Source organism: Odontesthes bonariensis, chromosome 9, assembly GCF_027942865.1.
Source record: "Odontesthes bonariensis isolate fOdoBon6 chromosome 9, fOdoBon6.hap1, whole genome shotgun sequence".
Lineage (NCBI taxonomy): Eukaryota > Metazoa > Chordata > Actinopteri > Atheriniformes > Atherinopsidae > Odontesthes > Odontesthes bonariensis.
This window is the reverse complement of record NC_134514.1, coordinates 27,055,614-27,082,032: the sequence shown is the minus strand read 5'-3', so window position 1 is coordinate 27,082,032 and position 26,419 is coordinate 27,055,614. Positions and strand designations below refer to the sequence as shown.

Below are 26,419 nucleotides of genomic sequence, written 5' to 3'. Positions count from 1 at the left end.
CGCGAATTTGCCTAATTTTCTCACAGCGGGGTGCTAATTAGCACCCCGCTGTGAGAGTGCCTGGACCTCTCACTGGCCTCGCTGGTATTGGACGAAAAGGGCACGTGATTACATAAAAAAGCTCCTGTAAAGCTGACCGCCCATTGGCCAATTAGGTTAATATATACATACTTTATATGGGCATATCATTCAGCAATTATGATTAATAATTGTGATTATTACTAATATTCCTGGGATGTTTGTGTACTTCATATATTCACGTCATTCTTATAAGCTGCACTATGACTGGGCTAATGCAGGCATGAATGACGTGAATCTATTGAGGAAATGAAACAGGAAACTTTTTTTTTTTAAAGCGCTTTTATTGCCACACCACACAATGTACATAGCTTACATTGTAATAAGAACCATACTGATAATAAAGAATTGAAAACTATATACACACACACTGCTGTAGCCTACAATATACACAATAAGCCTAAACGCCGCCGTTTGGAATCCGCGTTCTCCGCATTACTCCGGTCCCTGCAGGGTCTGCGGGAGTTGTCAGACGTCCTCATCCTGGATCAGAAGCTGGCTTCTGGGAGCTGTTGGAATAACCAATAAATAATCAAAACATAGTCTAGCCATGCACAGCATATTGTCAACTTGTCTATAAAGTAAAGTTACTCTCTTTCACTCTTCTGTGATGAGACTGAGTATTTCGGGTTGGCTTCAAGAAGCGCCTGTAGCACAGCACACAGGTCCGTCACGCAGCTGAAAAAAACAAACAAGAGGAATGAATAAAATGACCAGTGCTTAAAAGTATCAGTGCCAGAGCCGTGGTAAAAGTCAGCGCCGCTCACCCTCGATAGTGTCCCCGTCTACCTCTCTGAAGTTCGGACTGTTTGCCACCGCCTCCTTCAAGCGACTCGTTACATCCATATTGTGAGGTGACAGTAGCCTGTAAAAACAATAGTCCTATGGTTAATAAAAAAAAACTGCATTGACGTAACGTAACATCAGGTCCAACTCAACTAGATATTGGGAGAACATTCACTTATTCTTACCCTTGACCTGGATTATAATGCCACGGTGAGTTATGCAGGCGGCGAACTGCTTCCTATAAATTGAAAACACGAAATTCATTTTTTTAAATAAAGCAACTCACACTGGTTTTCACGTGATGGACACAATTAAGTTGAGTTTAGCCTAAAGCCACAGTCAATAACCTACTCTTACCGCGATTTTCGGATTCTGTATCCGCCTTCTCTTGGGGGTGCGCTCTTCAACTTCTCTGGAATGTAACTCCAGTCCGTTCTCGACGGCCATCTTGCCTCCAACCTAGCGAATCTCTGGTCGATTCCCTCCAGAACCCTCTCCACGACCGTATCCGCAGTGCTGGCCACCATACGAGACATCCCAGTCATAGCATTCAACAGGACTTTAATTTTATCTGCCTGTAAGCAAGTGAGTAAGTAAGTTTAATATACAGCACATTTAAAATCAGCGAGAACTGTCCCAAGTGCTGTACAGTGTCAACAAGACTAAAATTAAACAATCAAATGGTCATGTGCAAGTAGAAAAAAAACACACAAACCTGTAGACCCGCAGAGAGTTGCTGGGGAGTTGAAAGCAAGTCGTCTTCCAGCCATTGTATTCCGCAAACCAGGACAGTTTTCACAGCACGGGACCTCAGCGATTTCTGTCTGCCTTTCTGCCGCCAGATCTGCTCCTTAAACTTTTTGTTTACACAATGTTTCTCATACGTGATTGAACCACAGCCCTTTTACAGACAGCCGTTCCACTGCCTATTCGGCCCATTATAAAAAATTTGGCTGCAGTTCAGTTGATTTTCTCTGGGGGCGCTGGCGAGCGAGTGCAGAATGACCATTTTCCATAGGGCTGGTGCTAATAACTCAAAAAATGTCCCCGCTAGCGACTGAAACCTGAAAATATTACTGTGATTTCTGACAGCGGGATGTAGATTTATATCAAAAGTACAATAACCGGGGAGTTATATCTTTCTGTTTTCTTACAGGTCTGGCATTTGCGAGTCAGTCTCCGCTAGCATTTTGCTAACGGAATCTGATGAACGCACGGCAGATTACGACCGGCTGCTTTACGGCACTCGTCCACTGTGCCAGAGTGCTAACCTGGTGCTGCTAACAACAACCAAAGCTAAACCAGAGGCTAGTCAGAGAGTATGTAAAAGGGCTGTGCTGAAATCTGTAACTATTTGAGCTAACACCTCTCTGCTAGCTCAGCGCTAGGACTGACCATGCCGTAAAGTGATGCCACATGCCTGACGTCACTCGTGAGGCAATACTGACAATAAATGTGTATTTTAAAAAGATCTAGCGAGTCTAAAAAATCAAACCAAGTGCCGTTTGAAAGGATAATTTATCCTTCCTTTAGGAAAATGAAAATAAAAAAATATAAAAAATTCTATCGAAAGCAATGGCTGGATCTAATGTGGATTTCATAGTACCACCATTGAGTTCGGCGTGCTCTGCACTGCTTCGTTGGCGCCCCTAGAGTGCAGTACCACCCGGAAATAGCCGCCAGTTTTCCCTCTCCTCATAATAGAGACTCTCTGATTGAACGAGAGCTTATGCGAGCCATTAAGCTCCACCAATCATATGCGTTTACGTCATTACACGGAATGCTCGCGAGACAACCTCCCGTCCTTTTGCTATTTAATGTTGTCTGACCACAGCTGGCAATTTGCACTGTTTTGACACAAAAATGGACTCTGCAAGGACAAAGAAAAGACCTCGGCGATATTGTGACCATTGTGACACCGAATTAAGCCATACACAATAAAACACTGAGCGCACTACTGCACATTATGTATACAGGCCAGATTTCTATATTTTTATTTCTATATTTCTATTTTATTTAAGAAACCTTTTAGAATATTGCTGTTGCATGCTTATTTTATCTTTATCTTATCTTTATTATTATACATTTGGACATCCAGTGCGGGCAACAAAGAAAAGAATTTCATTGTTCAGGGAAACAGGTTTCTAACTGCACATATGACAATAAACCTTTGAATCCTTGAATCCTTGAATTTTGCCCACAAAAAGCGGTATTACAAAAGAGGTGTTTGGGAGAAAAAAAAACAGATATGCATCACCTGTCACCAGCAGACAGCGTGCACCTCTTCTTTTTCAAGACAACACAGCAACAAACTTGGCTGGAGTTGGAGGTGATGGTGAACGTGTAGAAACAGGCCTACCCACCCCCCACCTCACCTCACCCCACCCCACTTGAAAATGACTGTGGCAGCTCCTGACCTGATCACTTGCATTTACATATTAAAGGCTCTCCTAAGTAGGGGAGGGGAGGGGGGCATGGGGGAGCAGTGGCCAGGTCAATTTGCGACAACTTGGGCCAAGTTTTCACTTTTACCACCGCAAATGCAGGGGCTTAACGTATGCGGACATGTAAGGGGCCACATACATCCACAAATCCCTCTTTTCATGCAGTGCATGCATCAGAGGTAACTATAAAGCTGAAATATAGCGCTGTTTTCAGCTTATTACTCTTTACAGATAATTATTACCAGTATTGTGACCGCTGAATAGAGTATAATGAATTTGATAACTTTTAATTCTTTTTCCTTTTTTTGTTTCCCTCGGTTAGTTTTAAATGCTCGGAGCGCAACCCCTTACATATGGACTCTGGCCAAGGAGGTGGGAGTCAAACCAAACATACTGCGGCTCTTTCTGAATGATCCCAAGCTGGCACTGCAGGCCTTTTTAGGTCCCTGCACTCCGTACCAGTACCACCTAAGTGGACCAGGCCAGTGGGATGGAGCCCGTCAAGCTATTCTCACTCAGTGGCAGCGTGTGATTCAGCCGTTCAGGACTAAAGTGGTACCAGAAGAACCAGAGACTAGAACCCCATCCAGTCTGAGCATCATAATGACCTTTTCAGGGGCTGCCCTGCTGTGTCTCCTCTATCATAAGCACATTTTGTCTTCTTGGTTTTGATTGATCAGCTCTCCTCATTAGGCTTCACATAAGCAGCTGTAGACAATTAGTGTTTTTGGAATGTACTGGCTGGATGATTGATTAGAAAGTATGAGAACCGTTTAGAATATCCATGGGACATGTATTGTTATTTTAAATTAAAATGAAGGTTTGATGGAGTGCATGCTTGTTCGTCTTATTTATCTCTGTGTGGTCCTGTGACGGACCGATGGCCTATCCAGGGTGCACCCTGCCTCTCGCCCTGTGACAGCTGGTATAGGCTGCAGCCCCCATGAACCTGAGTTGGATTAAGTGAGCATAGAAAACGGATGGATGGATGAAGATTTGATTAACTTGAGATGATTTTGGACTTTTTCAGGAAAATATACAGTATTTTCACAATTATTAGACAACTAAATTATTCAAATATTAATTCAAATGTCAATATTAAATCAGATGTCCACGCGATGCTGCAGTGTGTGTCAACCAAGGCAGCCCTACAACATCCAGAACCTTGAGGAACTCAGGAAGGACCTCATCCACCCCCGGCGCCTTGCCACCGAGGACTTTGACCACCACGGCAACCTCAGCCCCAGAAATGGGAGGCCCCACGTCTGAGCTCCCCAACTCTGCTTCCTCATCGGAAGGCGTGTGGGTAGGATTGAGGAGGCCCTCGAAGTATTCCCCCCACCGACTCACGATGTCCCTAGTTGAGGTCAGCAGAGCCCCACCCTCACCATACACGGTGTTGACAGTGCACCGCTTTCCACCCCTGAGGGAAAATTTAGCATGGTAGCTAAATTTGCACTATTAGGCTATTCCTTCATTGGCACTGAGACGAACGACCCTACTGGTTTCATTCGCCTTTGTAGTCAGACTTCATGTTACGGCCAGTGGTCTTGTGGTGTGTGTTTCTCTCTCCCCCCCCCCCCCCCCCCCCCCCCCCCCCCCCCCCCCCCCTTCATCATGCAGCCCCCCTGAGTCGCCAGCAGGCTCCATTGGATGCAGCCCTTCCCATCTCTCCTTCCTGGGTGTCGCCCACGGACGTCGTGACTGGCTGGGCAATTGAGTGCTCCACCTATCCCTGAGGAGGACCGGGATATTTAAACCCTCACTTACTTTTGCTCGCTGCAGCTGTTCCTCTGGTTTGGAACAGTTTGCCCTCTTGTGTGTTGTGACTCTGAGTCTAAGCTTTGTTGCTTGTGTTGTGACTGATTTAAGCTGTGTAGCTTTTGTTAAGCTTGTTAGCCTTTGAGTATCCTTGATTTTGTGTTGCACTTAGATTTTTCTCAGTATTAGTTGGTTTTGTGTTCCAGAGCCATTTTGGCCTCGCTTTTAAGTTGAGTCCGAGTTTGTTTTGTATGGAGTTAGTTTTTCATTAGTTTTTGTTTCTCATGTGCCACACTCCTGTTTGGAGGAGATTATCTTTGTTTTTGGACCAATTTTAATCCAACAAAATAAACCCTTTTTTCTTTTTCAACATCAAACTTGTCTGGGATTATTAATGTTGCATCTCTCACCCGCTGGCCGAGCCGGGATGTAACACTTCATTAAAGCACATTATAATGTCCAATACAATGTTTGTAAAACTAAGGTAGTATCATTTACTGTAACCCCATGCTCCTTGGGCGCTGGCTGTGAATTGCTGCCCACCGTTCCAGTGTATGGCATCTGTCTTTGAGTGTGTGACTATGTGCATGAGTGTGTCAACAGATGCCAACCTGTTTGGGTTAAAAGTACAGTAATTTCGTGTGTATGTATAACCAGATTCTGTCGACCAACGTAAGACAATGAAGAGTCAAGTGTCCAAAGGTTTACAATTTATTTAGAACCAAGCTCATGAGGGGAAGGAGGAGTCAGAGGTTGCCACCCACCACTGGGACCTTAAATAGATAAAACACCAAGTAACAGGGAATAAATAAACTCCAAACGGAGAGTGCAAACCACAAAGTTCAAAGTACATAGATATCTCAGCTTCACAAATGACATCACTGCAAGCATTACACCTAAATTCAAACATGGCGCTCAATACCTACTAATGGCTACCCACAAGTCAATTGTCACACAAAAAGGCCCAGTAGTAGGTGCACACAGTGGCTACAGCCTGCAGTCCCCGGTAACTGGTAACGTTCATTATCATTAAAACAGTTATGAAAGCATTATTACTTTATTAAGTTTAATCCTAGTACTATGTTAAAAAGGCAAAGGCCACCACAAATCACCATGAAGCAGAAACTACAACTACTGGACCTCGGGCTGAGCCACTGGGGGAAGGTAGAAGGTGTGCAGCATTCCAGCACAGGTCGGCCGCCCTGGCCTGGACAAACAAACAAAAGTAACACAAAGCAAACCCAATAAACACAGCAAAAATCATATGGAAGGAGACCGGAGCTTAAGGCTGTTCTGTAGTGATGTTACCTCCAACACCGAAGCTCCGAAGCACGCTTCAAACTCGACAGGGTAGTTATAGTGAAGCAGTGGGCCGGAGCTTGCTTCATGTGACGTCACTGATGACGTTTGAACCACTTCACTGCTTCATTCAGACCGAGTCAGCTGACTGCTTCGAGTTGATGTGCGGAGCTTTGAACATTTGCCGCGATTCAGTGTATTCAAGATGGCTAAAGCCCCGGTTCATGTCCCCGTTCTACACGTATATACGTTACAAACAGCTCACGTTTTTTGATATTCAGAGTTTTGGATTATTCTCTCATGGAGCAACCATCGAGGAAGCGTTCTAAAGTGTGGGAGTATTGCGACCCAAACATTTCCTTGTCACACCAGCCTCCTCTGTTCCCTGTGACAGAGTATTTTCCAAAGCTGGAGAAATTGACTCATAAAAAAAAAAGAAACCGTTTGAGTCCTTCTACTGTGCAAAAACTACTTTTCTTGAATAAAAACACCTGAAGTAACACAAGCACCCTCTTTATTACACCAAGCACACTCCCAAAGAAAATACGAATGACAAACCAAAAATTTTCACATTGTTTTTCAATTATAATTCTATCCATCCATCCATCCATCATCTTCCACTTCTCCTGGGGTCGGGTCGCGGGGGCAGTAGCTTGAGCAAAGAGACCCAAACGTCCCTATCCCCGGCCACTTCCTCCAGCTCTTCTGGGGGGACCCCGAGGCGTTCCCAGGCCAGCCAAGATCCAACGTGTCTGGGGTCTTCCCCGGGGTCTCCTCCCAGTGGGACGTGTCTCACCAGGCGTCCAGGAGGCATCCTAACCAGATGCCCGAGCCACCTCATCTGACTCCTCTCAATGCGGAGGAGCAGCGGTTCTACTCCGAGCCCCTCCCGGATGACCGAGCTTCTCACCCTATCTCTAAGGGAGAGCCCAGACACCCTGCGGAGGAAACTCATTACGGCTGCTTGTATTCGCGATCTCGTTCTTTCGGTCACTACCCACAGCTCGTGACCATAGGTGAGGGTAGGAACACAGACTGACCGGTAAATCGAGAGCTTCGCCTTCTGGCTCAGCTCTTTCACCACAATGGGCCGGTGCAGAGCCCGCATCACTGCAGACGCCGCACCGATCCGTCTGTCAATCTCCTGCTCCATTTGGAACAAGAGTGAGGGACTCACTCGTGAACAAGACCCCGAGATACTTGAACTCCTCCATTTGGGGATGGATCTCATTCCCGACCCAGAGAGGGCAAATTATAATTTCATGGGTAAATTAATCAATCTTTAATGAGGTACTACAAACACATGTACAACACAACACACAAACATACATAAGTATTATTATCGTGTTATTATATGCATCACATTCGCAGGGCTTCGTATGGTGCAACAATCGCTACGCCAGTAGATGTCACCCAAGGGAATTGATTGAAGCTTCGGGTAGTGAACCACTTTATGACACAATGGTTCAAAATGATTCAATGCTTCAAAAAGCCTCGTTTTGCCATCACTACTGTTCTGGCTCCATGACGGCACTCAACTAACCACTACACTTAGCTCTTGTTAAAGCAAATGCAACGCAAACCACTCTTATCAACACCGCACAATCACAGAAGGCAATATCAAACACAAAAGCACATAAATTACTCAAAGCAAACCAGAAAACTTAACTGCACACCATTCACCTTACCCACTGCTGACACAAAGGAGACCAAGGCCGCGGGCTCTCAACAGGCCCAGCTTTGAGGTTCCTCTTCTTCTCCCCATGAACCCAGTATTTCACAGCAGCAAATTCCATAGCTCCCCCTATTGTCCTGGCCCCATTATTGCACCCCTGCTCCCATCCAGTCTATTCGGTGACATATGCATGACAATAAATTTGATCGTAATCTTAATTAAGTTTGAATGGTTTCTTAGTAAAAAAAAAGTCAGTTTGGGCTGACTTCTTTAAGCTGATTAATAAAAGCAAAATAATGATCAATAAAATAGTTTCTCTTACTTGTTTATATGCATGCATATCAAGTTTATTTTTCAGCTGAACTGTTCCATATACAAAGAAACAGAAGTGCAAAGCAAAATATTCTGATTCTGGATAATTACATACAATGCAAATGCAGCAAGGCACATAGTAAAGGCAAATGTTGCAGAATAATATCATGGTAAAACTTTCATGGTGGATTGTTTTTATTTGTGAAAACAATCCTGATGGTGAGGCCACTTCGATGAAGAGCTCAGAGCCCCAGAGCATCTTTCTGCACGCTGCAGCCCAGCAGAGCGTTTCCAGCATCCACACAGTCTGTCCCACATGTTGCTGAGAATTTAAAAACGTAAAAGCATACAAACATAGTTATTAATGTGGGGTAACAGCCGATATTAACCAGCATGCATTTAAAAAAAAACAAAAAAAACAGCAGTTCTATACTTATGGAAGGTCTTACCATTCTGAGCACGGAGCCATGATGCAGCCTTTGTTGCCAGAAGCTCCCACTCCTCCTTTGCATCCATCTTGAAAGCATGAAGCCAGATCAGAGCCAGAATGGTGGCCCACACCTCCTTGTTGACCTAATTTACCAAAGCAAAACAAATCCAACACACAGAAAATGTAAATTAATTAAAAACAAAATCTACAACAAAGCACCTCAGTGGAAAAATGGTTCTCAACATAACCAATAAGTTTTAGTAACAGGGCAGCTGGGTGGTTACTGTATAATATCACACTTTGGTGCAGCTCAGTGGGAGCTGACAGGAGTTTGACAATGTTTAGTTTGATGTTGTGTTAATTAGGTCCATGTTCAATTCAACTGTTTTCTGTGTTATCACTTCCACGAGAGACTTGTTAAAATAAGATTTTTTGACAACGACCCACCGGTCCAGGCTTTGACTTTTCCACCTCTTCACTGGTCTTTCCCAGTGCAGAGGCCAAAGCCGCATCAAGCAGCCAGCAGCCAGACGCCTTCTGCAGGGAGACCAGCTGCAGCAGAGGGACTCTAGGGGGTTGCTTGGGGGCAAGATGTTCAGCAGGCATACCTGAGGGAGAAAAAAAAAAGGATAGTACAAAGGTTTAGGTGCAATAAAATGGCGTGTGACGGCAAACTAAATTATCTTTATGTACAATTCACAACTGCCTATCTGTAGTATTTATTAGCAAATAAACGATAAATCATAAGCTGTTCAAAAACAAAGAAATTCATTTTCTTCTAACTTGAGCTTTGATTGGATTCTCTGCAGCTTTTGCTATGTTGGAATGTGGAGGGAATCATGTGTAAGTCGCTTTGATCCAAAGCGACTTACACATGACTTACACATGTCTCAAGAGATAAAGAGAAGAAAAGCATTACGAGCTGCACATAAGAGAGACTTCAGTACAAGAAGATCCAACAGCATGAACTGATACATGAACCACTGCCCTGCAAATGTGTTTCAGAAATATACCGTGACCTTCGAGCAAAAAGGCTTCCCTCAACCTGTGGGCTAAGTTATGAAGTTATTTAGCACGAAACAAAATCAAAATTTATCTTCCCGTATTCTAAAGTTCAAATAGCTCCGCCCAGCCACAGTGATGTTAAAGATAATTGTAAAGCTAAATAAAAAGTAAAACTTTTTTTAATTGTAAAGTTTTAACTGGCAGGATATCAAGAAAGGGTGAAAGGGTGTACTTTCTTTTTAACTGGACCGTACAAAAGTTTCCCTTTCAGAGAACAAAATGTGGAGAGGGGCTCTTTTCAATGATTCAAGCAGACTTAATTACAAAGCTTGGCACCACACAATTCACTTCATTTCAAAATACAAACAGAGTAGAATCAAGGTCAAGACATTAAACTGCAACTAATGCAGAATATTTGTTTAACAGCTGGTTTCAGAACTTGTCACAATAAGCTGTTAAAATGTGAAATTCTGTAGTTAAAAGATTCCAAACATCGCAAATGCAACTTTGAACTAGCAAACACAATTTGTGTTTTGTGAAAACATGTATAATTTGAACATGCAAACTCAGTGAGCACAGACAAAATGTATTATATAAAGATGCAGATGTTCCCTGTTATGTTTTCATTAAGTGACGTGGCTGCGACAGTTGCTGTGGAGAGGAGGGACAGGTACTGCGCAACATCTGCATCTCTCTTTCCCATGATACAGAGCTGAGACACTTTAACATCCCAAAGAAGGAAATGCAAGAAAAAAAGCACACACAAAAGTTAGTTTAAACATTTCAACTAAACTGCTGGTTTCTGAACTTATTACAGTCAGTTGGGCCAGATGTGGCCTCCAGGCGACAGATGAGGCTTGAGACTGAAAGGTCACATTAGCAAATAAACAATAAATCATAAGCTGTTCAAACACAAAGAAATTAATTTTCTTCTAACTTGAGCTTTGATTGGATGCTCATCCCAAATTTATTTTCTTTATCTTAATCAGCATCTTTCATGCAAAGTTAAGCCCTACCAGTGGCTCTTGTTTATTTAAACAGAGGCACAGTTGCACATTATTTTTATTATTTTTTAATTTTTTTAAATATACCAGTAGGCAGCTATTCTAAGTGGAAAAATCTTTCAATGACCCATTGAAAACTACCTTCCCAACAGCACAAACTCCAGCTAGCTGAAACATCATCTTATAGCAGGTTTAAAGGTGATAGAGAAAGGTTGAATGGGGCATTAAGCCTTGTCTGTGATGTGATATGTAGCCCAAGAAAAATTGGTTGGGTCTGTAATGGCTCAGAACCTCCCTAAAAGGCTCTCTGAAACAGCTGTTACTATGCTGGGTTTAGAATGCGTCTTTTTCCGTCGTTTAAGAGCTTATCTGGCAACCTCATTATGAAATGCAGGTTGCCGTTGCTTGATTGGCTGCCCTTGCTCTCACTGAAAACAGAGTAATCCACCGACTGAAAAGAAAGCTCATAAGAATCAGAATACATTTTATTGCCATTGTTAGTGAACAGTGTTCACCAACTAGGAATTTGCTGCGGCGTAAGGTTTAAACATGTAACATAGGATAAAAAAATAAAGAATAAAAATGTATGAATATAAAATGTACAAGGTGTGTACAACAATACACAGTATCCAATATACAGAGCAACAACAGTGCAGCTTCATTAGTGCAATTTTAATGATGGTAAAGTGACTGGGGCAGGTTATGAGGTGATTATGAAGTGTTCATAAGTCCAACTGCAAGGGGGAAAAAAAACTGTTTTTGTGACGGGAGGTTCTGGTCCGAATGGACCGAAGCCTCCTGCCCGAGGGGAGTGGTGCAAATAGTTCATGTGCAGCGTGAGAAGGGTCAGCTGTGATCCGACCTGCTCGCCCCATAGTCTTTCACAGCCTCGGAAGGCTCACCTGTTCCTGTTTCTCGGGGCATGTCTGAAACGGAGTGGCTGTGGACTTGGGTGCGGGGGGGGGGCGATTGCTGAAAAAGGGACGTCACTTTTTCACAAAAACGGATAGGGGGATATATATTAAAAAGGGGAGTACTTGAAACAGAGGTTCTGACACTTCGTGTGTACTACCCACGCGGGGAGACTCAGAACTGTTATAATTGGCTTTGTTCTTAGACATTAGGAATGAAATAAGTCTCAGTACTTTTCCATATGACCTTAAGTGATGCAGGAGTAGACAGACAAAACAATCAGGAAAGTCTGGGAAACCAAGGTTAGATTGATACACACACATTATTTGAATTCCTCAGAGACATTATTTGAGTTAGACAATTCATATCCAATCACATTTGATCAACAAAGGATCCACCTCGGGAAACTAGGAGACATATATACGAGGTGTAACCGGGGATACGGGGCTCGGTCTGACGGATTCCTGCGAGAGTTCTGTCAGACTGAGACCAGCGCTGAAATGCTCCACTTGTTGCCATACCAATAAAGACTTAATTTTCACTTGAATTACTCCGGTCCGTTCTTGAGCCTCCTACTAAAAGAACCCGATCTAACACCAAAAACGGGAAAAAGACGATTTTGATTCTCTATCCCCTTTAAGTAAAAATATACTTAAAATCTAGCTGTGGCAAGATGACACGTAGCATGGCAACTTGGCATCAACAGGGCATCACAATGGCTTGAGTAAGCAGAGAAACAGGATGCCATTTATTTTCGAACTTCCAAGAAGACCAGCAGCCTCCAAAATGACACAAAATGAGAAGAGGCAAGTGCTTCCTACCACGAGCACATCACATGCATTAGTCGTATACAAATAGCCAGAAAGCAACACTCAGTATTTGCAAGCAAGAAACTAAAGGGAAGAAAGAAAAGCCTCCAGTGTTTCCTGCAACATGTTTCTCAGAGGTTCATCCTGCACCAGTACTTACTGGACAGTTTGCTCTTATATCAGTTCACAGCTGAAATCAGCTTTTACAGGCTGCTTCTCACAGAAGGAAAAAGGACAACGCTCCTCCTGAAGGGATTAGTTGTGGCATCAACCGTGGGGACGATGGATGAAATGTTTTGATGTCATGCAAATTAGCATGCCATTTGCTGTGCAAGAGCCAATCACAATCAGGCTGGTGTTACACGAAGTGGCCGGACGCTTGTCCACGCATCACAAACATATGATGTAGAACTGCTACAGATGTCAGATCCTTTAAATCAGAGTGCATCACTGATCTCAAGTGCCATCTTGTGTTTATGCTCAAGCCTTTAAACACAAAACTGTTGGATGCATTGTGCTTGAAATTGTCCCCTAAATGGCCCCAAAGAACGAGTTAGGATGGCAGGGATTGTTTGGACGGGAAGCACAAAGCCAAGTTGGCCAGTACGTATGATTCTCTTAGTATATGAGCATCGCAGCTCACACAGCAGTGCTCTGGAGAGCAGTATGTATCCTTATGATATGGTGTTATTTGTAGCTTAGAGGACTGGCTTTATAGAGCATAAGACTAGCTCTCTTATTGTCAGTTATAGAGCGTTAAATAAAGGATTCCTGTTAGAGGCAATAGCTGTGTATTACTGGACAAGTCTCTTTAAATCGCTCTATATGAGCGTCTGTAGAGACCTCCACTGTTTAAAATGTATAATTCCCAGAGCTCATTTACCAGTTGAATAATTATTCAAAGGTAGTTCAGTCAGCCAAGTACACTTAGGCTCCATAGTTAACGATAGCCTAGCTAATCAGCCTCTTACTGTTGCTTTTGTTAAGCAAAAAATCCAGCTAAGTAGTGAAGTTTCACTGTAGGTCTCTGGAGGTTGTTATACGACGAAGTGCATTTCTATATCAAACAGGGTAGCATCCTGACGTTCTCTCTTCAGGATCAAAACCTTTTCAGGGCCTATCAACGATGAGCCGAATTAATACAAGCAGAACATACATGAGCAATAATAATCACAGTGGATCTACATGATGAGATCAATTCGACCACAGCCACAGTTGGGCTTCATTCACAAAATGCTTTTTGTATTCATCCATTCTTCATCCATTGAGCATGGGATTTCAGTTCATGACACTGTGGTCATTTTAGCAGCAGAACAGCTCTGACTTTAGCATTCTCCATGCACAGAATTGATTCTCCCTCTACTGAGTTCACAGTGAAACCCTGAAAACTTGTCAATGAACCTCTGATTTTATTATAAAAGCACTCATTTCACTTTACCTGGCAGCTTTGCATTCAATACAGTGGGAAAAAATAAAATAAAATAGACTTGCTTGCTGGTGGATAAACGAGCAATGTTGTAGCTAGCAACTGAGAGGAGGAACTAGTCCAAACAATGTTTCCGACATTGACCGAGGAAAGGCAATAGTTGTTAATCCTCTGACTCACATCAACTCCCACTGTATCCACAAGCACAAGCACTCACACCCGACACGACAGGTGACGCCGCACCCATCAGACTGTAAAGGCTGATTCTTACTCGCCGCAATCTCGCTCTTACTAGCTGGTCGCAAATGGCGCAAACGGTCACGTGACCCAAAATTCCGCCACGCTCCCCCGTCGAAAGCTAGAAAATCCTCGCGCGGCACAAGGGCGCACACACAACTTTTTTTTCTGACTTGGCGCGCGCTCAACCGGAAACAGCTGACCAAGAGAAAGGAAACATGAACACTGCAGAGACCGCGGTGACCGAGAGGGTGCGCCTCTACAGACATCTGTACGACACGTCTATGAAGTTACACTAGGACAACACGGCAGTTGTCAGCCCTAAGATACATTCAGTTCTACACCCAGAATAAATTCATTCCGCATCAGATGTGCCAGCCTCTGCTGACGTGACACCACAGGTGGCATTGTGTATGATTTTCTTCGTCCGGTTCTTCAGCTTGTTTCCTCAACAGTGACGCCCGCTGGTCTGGAGAGAACTGCAAATGTGACGCATACTCAGCGCAAACTGCGCTTATGAGCTGAAGGAACTGTGAAGGGGCTGGCGCTTTCGATGACGTCATTAATGGTTCTCGAGCCAGAACAGTTGCGCGGTTGCGCCGAGTAAGAATCAGCCTTTATGCAGACAATACCAATCAACAGCGTGTAGCACCAGAGGCGCGCGCTCCACCTTAGAGCATCACCGCGAGGATCCACGGACCAATAGTCACGCAAAATCATGTGAATCGGTGAAAAATAAGCCTCGTGTCTAACCGCGGCAATCCCTGCCACATACATGAGCCCGCCGCGGCCTACCTTGACTCTGACCGCGGCCTCTGTGACAGCTCGCCCGGTGTCGCGTCTTGGCTCAACTGGATGTCCTCCACGCGTCCATCTCAGCCTAATCTCCGACTCCGCCGGCAGCGGGGATCCATGCCGGACGACAGGGTAAGCAGCACAATAATAATACTAGCATCGGCGCGTATGCTAATCGGAGCTACGTCTTGTAAGCAGAAGCAAAACTTTTTGCCCCTACGCGGGGAGCTGCTGTGGAAGGCTGCAAGCAAAGAGCAAAAAAAAGCAGTGACAGCAACCAAGTTTAAATGAAGTGCCCCAAATGCCAGCATCCAATAGCGAGCATCAGCTGATTACCCATTGAGCGCAGCTGGTTGCGGAGCCATAAGGGTTGGGTCGGCGTCACCCAATGGGCAAAGGGCGCGTTGACTACGTGGTCTGCCAGAACTACCGCGATGCTCCATTTGTTCAGTTTTTGAACAGGTGCTGCTACTGACCGTCTAAATTCAAATGAAAGCAGTGAGGGTGGAAACACACTGCTTCTGCATGTTGTCTTTTTGTTCAGTAAATAATGACACCATGTGTCTGGTAAGGCCCACGTGATTTTTGTGATGTTCTGATACATAAAACCTTGAAATTGTGAAAGGGTGTACTTTCTTTCACTTTAAAATCTCATAAAAGGAAATGCAAGAAAAAAAGCAAACACAAGAGTTAGTTTAAACATTTCAACTAAACTGCTGGTTTCTGAAGCTATTACAGTCAGTTGGGCCAGATGTGGCCTCCAGGCGACAGATGAGGCTTGAGACTGAAAGGTCACATTAGCAAATAAACGATAAATCATAAGCTGTTCAAACACAAAGAAATTAATTTTCTTCTGACTTGAGCTTTGATTGGATGCTCTGCAGCTTTTGCTTTGTTGGAATGTGGAGGGAATCAGAAATTGTGGAACCTCTGAAACCAAAAGAACAGGACTGAGCGTGGATTTCTATTTTCATACTCAAAGTGAAAATGTATCTTCGGGATCAACTGACAGTGAAAACTAAACTGATAAAACTTTTACCAAATAACATATTTTTAATTACTCATTGGTGTTGCCCTCGGAGCACTCCAAGGTGCTAAACATAAAAAGAGCAACAAATAAATATAAAAAAGGGAAGACATGAAAATTAGTTAATAGACAGTAAGTGATGGAAACCACAGATGTGTGCTCACATCTCATTTAGTGTTTCACTTACCTTTCTTCATTGGTCCAGGGGAACTACAGCCCGGTGGAGGTGGTGGCAGTGGAACTGAGCAATAAGCCACTTTCAAAATACAAACAGAGTAGAATCAAGGTCAAGACATTAAACTGCAACTAATGCAGAATATTTGTTTAACAGCTGGTTTCAGAACTTGTCACAATAAGCTGTTAAAATGTGAAATTCTGTAGTTAAAAGAATCTAAATATCGCAAATGCAACTTTGAACTAGCAAACACAATTTGTGTTTTGTGAAAACATGTATAATTTGAACATGCAAACTCAGTGAGCACAGACAAAATGTATTATATAAAGATGCAGATGTTCCCTGTTATGTTTTCATAAAGTGACGTGGCTGCTACAGTTGCTGTGGAGAGGAGGGACAGGTACTGCGCAACACCTGCATCTCTCTTTCCCATGATACAGAGCTGAGACACTTTAACATCCCAAAGAAGAAAGTAAAGTTAAGTAAAGTTTTAACTGTCAGGATATCACAAAAAAAATAAAAACCTGGTTATTACCACATCTGTTCATGACCCAATTTCATCCAAGGTTTAGCTGTCAGACTGATGGCCTCACATTTGACTGTAGAATACTTTGGTATACAGAGGAAGTCGTGGTAGACTCAGTGAATACAAGGCGTTCAGGTGCTGTGGCTGCAGGACGAGCCCAAATCATCAGCCCTCCTCCACCATGTTTGACAGTAAGTATGAAGTGATCGTGCTGATATGCTGTGAGTAACATGATCAACTGTCTTAACTTTGGTCTGGTCTGTTCAAAGAACATTGTTCCAGGAGTTTTGTGATTTGTTCAAATGCAACTTTACAAACCTAAGCTGTGCTGCCGTGTTCTTTTTAAAGAGAAGACGCTTTCTCCTTTCCGAACAAACCATACTTGTTCAGTTTTTGAACAGGTGCTGCTACTGACTGTCTAAATTCAAATGAAAGCAGTGAGGGTGGAAACACACTGCTTCTGCATGTTGTCTTTTTGTTCAGTAAATAATGACACCATGTGTCATTGTTGTTGTTCGTCAGAGGTTGGATTTATCTCGCTTTAAAACCTGGTAAGGCCTACGTGATTTTTGTGATGTTCTGATACATAAAACCTTGAAATTGTGAAAGGGTGTACTTTCTTTCACTTTAAAATCTCATAAAAGGAAATGCAAGAAAAAAAAGCAAACACAAGAGTTAGTTTAAACATTTCAACTAAACTGCTGGTTTCTGAACTTATTACAGTCAGTTGGGCCAGATGTGGCCTCCAGGCGACAGATGAGGCTTGAGACTGAAAGGTCACATTAGCAAATAAACGATAAATCATAAGCTGTTCAAACACAAAGAAATTCATTTTCTTCTGACTTGAGCTTTGATTGGATGCTCTGCAGCTTTTGCTATGTTGGAATGTGGAGGGAATCAGAAATTGTGGAACCTCTGAAACCAAAAGAACAGGACTGAGCGTGGATTTCTATTTTCATACTCAAAGTGAAAATGTATCTTCGGGATCAACTGGCAGTGAAAACTAAACTGATAAAACTTTTACCAAATAACATATTTTTACTTACTCATTGTTGGTGCCCTCGGAGCACTCCTCTTCATTCCAAACTTAAATACTGAACCTAAAAAGAGCAACAAATAAATAAAAAAAAGGGAAGACATGAAAATTAGTTAATAGACAGTAAGTGATGGAAACCACAGAGTTGTGCTCACATCTAATTTAGTGTTTCACTTACCTTTCTTCATTGGTCCAGAGGAACTACAGCCATAAGCTACTTTCAAAATACAAACAGAGAAGAATCAAGGTCAAGACATTAAACTGCAGCTAATGCAGAATATTTGTTTAACAGCTGGTTTCAGAACTTGTCACAATAAGCCGTTAAAATGTGAAATTCTGTAGTTAAAATATTCCAAACATCGCAAATGCAACTTTGAACTTGCAAACACAATTTGTGTTTTGTGAAAACATGTATAATTTGAACATGCAAACTCAGTGAGCACAGACAAAATGTATTATATAAAGATGCAGATGTTCCCTGTTATGTTTTCATAAAGTGACGTGGCTGCGACAGTTGCTGTGGAGAGGAGGGACAGGTACTGCGCAACACCTGCATCTCTCTTTCCCATGATAAAGAGCTGAGACACTTTAACATCCCAAAGAAGGAAATGCAAGAAAAAAAGCAAACACAAGAGTTAGTTTAAACATTTCAACTAAACTGCTGGTTTCTGAAGCTATTACAGTCAGTTGGGCCAGATGTGGCCTCCAGGCGACAGAGGAGGCTTGAGACTGAAAGGTCACATTAGCAAATAAACGACAAATCATAAGCTGTTCAAAAAGAAAGAAATTAATTTTCTTCTGACTTGGGCTTTGATTGGATGCGCTGCAGCTTTTGCTTTGTTGGAATTTGGAGGGAATCAGAAATTGTGGAAACTCTGAAACCAAAAGACCAGGGGCCTCATGTACAAAGACTTGCGTGGATTTCCTACTGAAACATGGCGTACGCTCAAACCCAAATGCCCTCCAACGTACAAAAATATCTGGATGGATGGATGGAAGTCTTTAAATCATTCCTTACTTAGACCTCCATAATCATATTGACGACTGCCACGGTTTAAAAAAAAAAAAGGAAATAAATGTTAAAATGTTTGTGCATTTGGCAGACGCTTTGATCCAAAATGTGTTTTGTGAAAACATGTATAACATGCATATAAGTTATGAATGACTTTTGTTATGTTAACAACAGATGATGCAGTGATACTGAAACATTTTTAGAAGCTTGACAATTATTCATTCAAAAAAGTGTTTTCTTCACACTGCCACACACACAGAGCAGTTTAAGAACAACCAAATGAATGAAGATGAAGGGAAAAGTGCCCCTGAGTATTTCTACACTTTACATAAAGACTGAACTTTTTACTCACTTGGATGCATCCCAGGAAAACTCTGTGGTAATGCGTTACAAAACACTGAGAACACATAGTGAGACATTATATGAAGATCATCATTTTGATAAAGACATTAAACTCATAATTCATACTAAAACAGTCAGCAGGGTAATATTTGCCCACTGACACATCTTTGGTTGTTTTTGCTATTTACCAATTTATACTGAAGTAACAGCTCTGCAGAGACTGTAAATGTGCAGACTCAGTTCTAATTTCAAGGTATTCGCATCCTAACTGCAGGAAGGGTTTAGGAATTATAGTTCTGTAATATCTAGAACAGTCTTTTTCATTTGGATAATTGAATCAGGAGTTGTTTAAAGGACAGGTGTGGGCCTACTTCTGTACTTATAACATGCAGTCAGATGAGCTCTCAGTTCAAATGAAACTGTAAAAGCAAACCAAATCCTACTGAGACATTAAGAGTGGCCAAATTAAGAGTTTTACACATTCTTGGAAATAAAGAATACACTGGAGAACTGGGCAACATAAAAACATGAGAGATGAGTAACCTCAGGCTCTTTTTCAGGGATCATAAAAGCATAATATACTTAAAAATATCAAGGTGTTCCTTTCTTATGCTATGCTAACTGAATCATTGTTACAGAAAAAAGCTGGAAACATGCTGTGGTCAACATCCAACCAGCACAACTTTCTTCCTTTTTCGTTTACCCCCAAAAATATCTGAATAAATAACCACATAAAACACTCACTGGCTGTTGGAACATTTCGGCGCAGCAGAGGTCCTTGAATTGACTCTCCGCTGTCTTTGTTGACCGCAATGAAGGCGGTGAAAGAACTGCTCACTCCTGATTGGACGCTCAGTTTAACCACCTTCCCTTTTACTGCTTTATTTTTCTGCTGTCTGTGCGTTCCCTCCTCTGATTCCAGGGACCGTATCAGAGTGCGAGCAGCCAGCCTGTGGACCGTTAATCTGCAGACAGGAGGGAGAGATGCAGAGAGGTACAGGTTGTGTTGAAATATTTCGTTGAACGCATTACTGTACACTCATTATGCCCTAAAAGAAGAAACTAGTTCTTGCTCATGTTTCAATAGGACAAAAAGAACATCAGTGAGTGGTGCTTTGAGCTAAATGCAAATATCAGTACATTATATGCTCAGAATAATGCTTTTAATGCCCAACATTAAACTAAAATCTGTCAGAATCTAATTCTGCTGTGAGACTAGAAGCTGTTTTTACCCAGTGTCCTCTGCAGGTGTGAGACTGAAGTGCAGCTGGTTGTGAGAGGGTTGACCTGCCAGGCTGTACTTCACTGTCACACAGCCCTCTGCTGCTTCTGAACTCTGAGAAAGCTTCAACAGATTTAAAAAAATCAAAATTGCATCTCTGAATAAAGATCAAAGTCCAAAACGTAACCAGTAAAAGCTGCTTCAACATGAGGTGGTGGTGTTCCCACCTTGCCAGAGAGCTGGGCATAAATCAGTGACCTCTGACCCTGGAAAAGTGCAGTGATTGGTGGAGACAGGACAGTGGCAGACACTTTCTTTGGTAAGTTCCATGTCACTGAGATGTCTTCCACTGCTGGCTGCAGAGCAAATCTCAGCGACTGCATCACCTGGTGGTCAAAAAAGAAATTGGAAAAATGTCTTTACTGATTTGTAATCATCACTTCTTTCCTAAAAAAAACATGTTTTCACTGTTTGCTTACTTTTGGCTGCATCCTGTCAGCTCCTGTGATGAACTGAGCGTGACCTCCTCCCTCCTTGGCCATCCCATTGATGAGAGCAGAGCTCGCCCCTTCCCCAATCCCAAAAGAGAAACACCTGCAACACAGCAGTTTGTTTTCAACACACAACATCGCAACATGACACTTATTGTAAATCTATGTTGTGGTTTTTCACCTGTGGGAACCTGAATTCTTCCTAACAAGATCTATAACTTCTTTGGTGTTCCCCACCTCTCCGTCAGTGAAGACAAACAGCTGTGGGAGGAGAAAACATGTCACACCTGTACATACGATGAATAAGAGGTGTGTAACTCTGCTGTTTCAGTAACACGGGGTGTTCACCTCTTAAACACATGAAGAACAAGCAGAGTTATGGCAAATAGGAGCTTCTAATAAACAGGTTTGTCCAGGCTTTTACTTGGAAGGGTGTGCGCACAACAAGCAACAGAGCAGATAAACCCACAAATGTTTAAGGTATTGGATATGTTGATACACATTCAAGGCTTGTGCTATACATAGAAATGGATCTCAATGCAAACCATGTGTCTGAGAAGAAAAATAACTGTTTCAGAACTCTTGGTTCTGCCTTCATCTGAACAACTTGAGGTTAAGCGAGACACAGCAGGCCTGAGTCAGCAGCTCTATGTATGAAGCTGTGTTTCACAAGTGGAAATTGTAATGGTATGATATGACCACCAGGGGGTTGAGGGTAGCCAGAGGTATGTAAGGTGGATGGATGAGACATGAAGAAGAGGAGTAATAAACGTTTCGAGTTACACATCCTGACTGTTGGTCCTGAGTCGTTAATATACAAACAACAAGGAACAATACAGAAATAACTTATGCATCAGTCAGAGCCACAGATAAATGACTTTGACTATCTTGCTAACCTTTTCCTGAAAATTACAGGCAAGTGAAGGGAGGAGCATTAATATGCGTGCGTTATTACTTGTCTGGGCTGCTTGGGAATGCAGGGCTGGCTGTATATGTGTTTGAGGGGCTGAAGAATCTCTGTTCCTCCCAAATCGTCCAGCATCTGCTTAACTTTCTTCAGAGCATCCTCCATGGTCTTCTCACTGTACTCCGCACTTGTACTGCCGTCAGAAACACAAAGGGAGGAGGTCAAGTGGCATTTCATTCACTCTTAAGACCCACTTCTTAAAACATTAAATGAGAACATATTCATATTTATGGGCCTAAAATACAGAAAGGATTATTCATGCTAATTTTGTGGACTGAGTCACGTACGGGAAGATGTGTTCAAAGCGGGACCCAAAACTATAGATATTGAAGTAGCAGCCCATTGGTAAGCTCTTCAGCAGAAGCAGCAGAGTATCCTTAAAAAAGACACAAGATAGTAAAGACAGCTGTCTAAGACACATACGAATCTTTTCATTACCAATTAATAATCCTTATATACCCTTGCACTGCTAATGCGAGTTTCTTGCTGCTTGCCGTTATTGATGGGACAGCCCATACTGCCGGATCGATCCATTAAGAACACAAACTCTCCACATGAGGCGGGTGAGGACAACACAGACTGGGGGAACTCAGGGTACAGGCTCACCATCACCACTGGATCACCCATCAGAGTGCCTGAAGCATGAGAGGGATGAAGAAATGAACACAGATCTACACACACACACAGCATAACGGCTGAAGATTGAAGATGACAACATTTTTATATCTGAACTAATAAGATGATAAAGATTCACTCACCAGGCTTGGCAGAGGCCTGTCCTGCCTCCACCACAGCAGTGGGCTGGTGGGCGTCTTTGTAATAAATCAGCAGTTCGACATCTCTGTCAAACTTGTGTCCTGCAGCCAACTTAACCTGCAGTTAAATACACCAATGCGTGGTCAATTAAATCATTTATTTGTAACAACCACTCAGAGCAGAAGCTTACACCTCTACCTACAGTGGCCTGTGTTTGATCAGTGTTGAGGTACTGAAGAGGCTCCAGGGGACTGCTGGACTCTACTTTAGAGACTGGACGAGGAGCAGAAACTCTGGCAGAAAAGGACAGGCTGTAGGGCACCAGAGAGGCTGGAACCGAAGTCACCTGGACACTGACACCTTCACTACCTGCACACGACATGTCAGACAATTGTAACTGGTGGCTACAAACATAGCTGTCTAGATTTCTGACTTCCATCAACACATCAAGTTAGGATGCTGCACATTGCAACGCTTAGTATGAGCATGTTTGGTGAACAGTGAGTTCAGCTTGGTGGTTTCCCTACCCTGAGGTTGGTAGCGAGGGTTGAGCACAGCAGGCAGACAGAACCTCAGCCCGTCATCAGCCTGCACAGCCAGCTCAGTGACATACTCCAGCCTGATGGAGGCGCTCCTTCCTGGAGGCAGACTGCCCACACTCATAGAGAATATATCTGGGCTCTGCTCGCTCTCCTCCAATAGGAAGGCCTGCTGACCGGAGCTCAATGCATTATCGTACTTCTCACGAGCCTGCAGTGCACATGAAACACATCAGTCAGTAACGTTCACTTCACTGTGATTCAGCTTCATCATAGTGAGTCAATCTTTGTGTCCAGCTCACCTTCTGCTTCTCCTTCACCTCAGCGACAATGTGTTTATGTCTAACCTGAGCACTGAAATGACACACAGCAGCATCTCCAGGAAGAGGGAAGACGAAAACAGCCTCCAGAGGTTTGTCCTCTTTGTTCTTGTACTTCAGAGTAGAGATCACTGTAGCTACATGGTCCTTCACCTGCAGCTCCACCTCAATGCTCGTCAGAGGAACTAAAAGATGCAAAACAATGAACAGAAATATACAGATCATACACGTTTTATAGTTCCTTAAAACAGACTGAATAAAGTTTAAAAACGAGAAGCAGATAATCATCTCGTCATTACAATCAACAGTAGGTTTAATATTTGAAGAGGACATGACTAAACAGAAAGACATTTGTTAGTTTGATTTCCAATAGCTCCATACCTGGTCCCTTTTTGGCAGTTAGCAGACCACAGCAGTTCACCATTGTATCTGTGCAACAAGGAAATGTGAGGATTCACTGTAGTGGGAATAACCAGTAAACAGTTAGTCTAATGTACAGTTTGGGGATTGTTCTGCAATTAAAATCACTGGGCAAAAATGGAAAATAACACAAAAATGAAAAAGAAAAAAAAGAAATACTATCTAGCTAAATACTGTTACTTCCACGTACACCTCTTAAAATATTTATGTCAGGCTATCATTACTAAAACAGTTCCTGTAAAAAATATGAGGGTATACAACATCAACAGTCTGAGGCTGTTTGCCATAAGGATCCATGACAGTATTAACAGGTGCATTAGAACAGTTTAATTCAATGTACAATGGAGGAAAGCTCACCGATGATGAGAAATCTTCACTAAGGTCAGGTGTGTTTAACTGTAGCTCTTTCCTCTGCCAACGTGCTCTGGTGATTGCTTTTAAAGGAAGAGAGGTACAAATCCAGATCTCTCGCGGTTAACCCGCCTACCGGATGCGCTCGGTTGCTTTGATAAAAGGCACCGTGCGGGTGGGTTTCGGAGATGAAACTTGAAGTCATTACGTGTCCGATTTTTTTACACAGTCTAAGGCCCTATTTCAATTCTAAAAAAACTCAATCCATGTAAAAACTGAGTTCTTGTTGTCATGAATTCGTCATTTTCTTCTGTTTTTAAACAGGACGTGTCGTATTGTCACTTTGTTTGGGACATTGATGGAAAATAACAGTTCGATCGTGTCCTGTGAAACAAAGCTGCTTTACTTGAGTATTCATAGTCATTTTGTCAGGGAATAGGGAATATTGTATCATTTACTCCTATCCAATCATTTTACAGCCAGTTCTCATTCTTAAAAGGAATATGTTACTTAACAAATCGAAATAACGAGGCTTTCAGATGCAGCACTTGTTGAAGTTTAAACCATCCGCTGTGTAGTCCGTCATATATTATTACTATGTGGTAGGATTCAGTCGTGTTTGAGACATCCATGAGTTGTACGGCTCACACAAACTCCTCACATGGCTTCTGTTAATTAAATATCCAAATAACCCAACAGCCGCTTCACGCCTCCGCGTCCTCCATCCATTTCTGTTATACAACAGCTTCTTGCCACCAAGTTAAACCTCCTTCAGAACCTTTTAGAAAGGAAATTTTGGAGGAAAACTTGTGAAGATTTAAAAGGATGGACCCTCCTCCAAGGAGTGAAGATGTCTTCTAATTAAAGAGAAGAAGAAATAAATGTTCATCTTTATTAGAAAAGTGGAATTAAATAAACATATCTACTTATACAAAAGCCTCTTGCTGCCAAGTAAAACCTCCATGAAAACCTTTTAGAAAGGAACTTTTGGAAGAAAACTGGGAGGATTTTAAAGACTCAACCTTCCTCCAAGGAGTGAATGTTTCATGAACTTCATGAAATGGGTTTCCATGGTCGAGTAGCTGCATCCAAGCCACCACCAAGTGCAATGCAAAGTGTTGGAGGTAGTGGTGTAAAGCACGCCGCCACTGGACCCCGTCCGTTCTCTGGAGTGACGAATCACGCTTCTTGCTTCTTGCCAGGAGAACGGTACTTGTCTCTGCATTGTGCCAAGTGTAAAGTTTGGTGGAGGGGGGGATTATGGCGTGGGGTTGTTTTTCAGGAGCTGGACTTGGCCCCCTTAGTTCCAGTGTAAGGAACTGAAGGCTTCAGCATACCAAGAGATTTTGGACAATTTCATACTCTTTGTGGAAACAGTTTGGGGATGGCCCCTTCCCGTTCCAACATGAGTGCGCACCAGCTGCGCATCAAGGGAAGGTCCATAAAGACATGGATGAGCACATCCATGCAGAGACTGTGAGCCAGGCCTTCTCGTCCAACATCAGTGTCTGACCTCATAAATGCCCTTCTGAAACAGTGGTCAAAAATCCCCATTAACACACTCCTAAACCTTGTGGAAAGCTCGCCCAGAAGAGTTGAAGCTGTTATAGCTGCAAACGGTGGGCCGGCGTCATGTTAAACCCAATGGATGAAGAATGGGATGGGATTATGAAAAATGCGAGATTAAATGTACAAGCTTGGACCTTTGATGAAGAGGCCATAGAAATATCAGGAAGTTCTATTTTTTTTTTTTCAGCAAGACTTGGCAGCTTGGCAGCTCTAACACCTCTCTACTATGTGGGCAGACAGAACTGCTGAACTGCTGGCTGTGAGTTCCTGTTGTCTACAAAGACAGTGCAGCTGTGTTACACTGTCAGCTGAGTTGTTGCCATGCTACAAAACCCTCCTTTCATGGTGATCTCTGAAGACTTCTACTACAACTCTCTGCTACGCTTCAACATTCTGAATGTTTATCCGCTGATCATTTTATTTATTTATTATGTTCTATATGTTATATGTTATGTATCTTTAACAATACTGCAGCAATATACTCTTCCTTTAAAGAAAGAATTATAGAATTGAATTTAATTGAATTGAACTGAACTGAACCGAATTAAATTTAACCAAATTTATTTGAACCGAAAATTCTGTGTAAATCTTGTCATTTTTCAAGGCAAAGTCAGTGCAACTCAACCAGATGAATATTGGCCTATACTGATGTTAGGCTGATACGTTTGTCCACACATAATTCAAAGTAGTAGC

General features: G+C 42.7%; 1 protein-coding gene and 1 long non-coding RNA gene across 4 annotated transcripts; both read right to left on the bottom strand.

The window, feature by feature from the left end:
• Positions 1 to 858: 858 nt before the first annotated feature.
• On the bottom strand, positions 859 to 1,278 carry LOC142388904 (uncharacterized). The gene is made up of 3 exons (XR_012770337.1): positions 1,222 to 1,278; positions 1,050 to 1,102; positions 859 to 943 (listed from the first exon to the last, which is right to left on the bottom strand). It is a non-coding gene; the product is annotated as an uncharacterized LOC142388904 (long non-coding RNA).
• A 7,103-nt stretch (positions 1,279 to 8,381) lies between these two features.
• Positions 8,382 to 24,239, bottom strand: LOC142388526 (von Willebrand factor A domain-containing protein 5A-like). Of its 3 annotated transcripts, none has more exons than XM_075473888.1 (21): positions 24,164 to 24,239; positions 23,768 to 23,815; positions 23,369 to 23,571; positions 23,055 to 23,277; positions 22,730 to 22,896; positions 22,530 to 22,644; positions 22,231 to 22,406; positions 22,059 to 22,147; positions 21,760 to 21,904; positions 20,986 to 21,065; positions 20,793 to 20,907; positions 20,541 to 20,699; positions 20,324 to 20,436; positions 19,836 to 20,056; positions 19,102 to 19,146; positions 17,916 to 17,954; positions 17,748 to 17,801; positions 16,188 to 16,256; positions 9,233 to 9,393; positions 8,805 to 8,928; positions 8,382 to 8,677 (listed from the first exon to the last, which is right to left on the bottom strand). In XM_075473888.1, the coding sequence occupies exons 2-21, from the start codon at positions 23,808 to 23,810 to the stop codon at positions 8,598 to 8,600; spliced, it is 2,421 nt and encodes an 806-aa protein (XP_075330003.1). In that variant the 5' UTR covers positions 23,811 to 23,815; positions 24,164 to 24,239; the 3' UTR covers positions 8,382 to 8,597. The 3 variants fall into 3 exon arrangements, with proteins under 3 accessions (XP_075330003.1, XP_075330002.1, XP_075330005.1); XM_075473887.1 differs by having other exon boundaries at positions 23,768 to 23,843; positions 24,164 to 24,235; XM_075473890.1 differs by having other exon boundaries at positions 17,916 to 17,951; positions 23,768 to 23,843; positions 24,164 to 24,235.
• Positions 24,240 to 26,419: the final 2,180 nt, after the last annotated feature.

Bases quoted from the DNA above. Each gene is read 5' to 3' on its own strand.
- LOC142388526 (XM_075473888.1), bottom strand. From the start codon at position 23,810: ATGGTGAACTGCTGTGGTCTGCTAACTGCCAAAAAGGGACCAG. The intron at 17,802-17,915 runs GTAAGTGAAACA...TGCTCTTTTTAG, and splicing joins CTCTGGACCAATGAAGAAAG to GTTCAGTATTTAAGTTTGGA. The intron at 8,678-8,804 runs GTAAGACCTTCC...TTAAATTCTCAG, and splicing joins ATGGCTCCGTGCTCAGAATG to CAACATGTGGGACAGACTGT.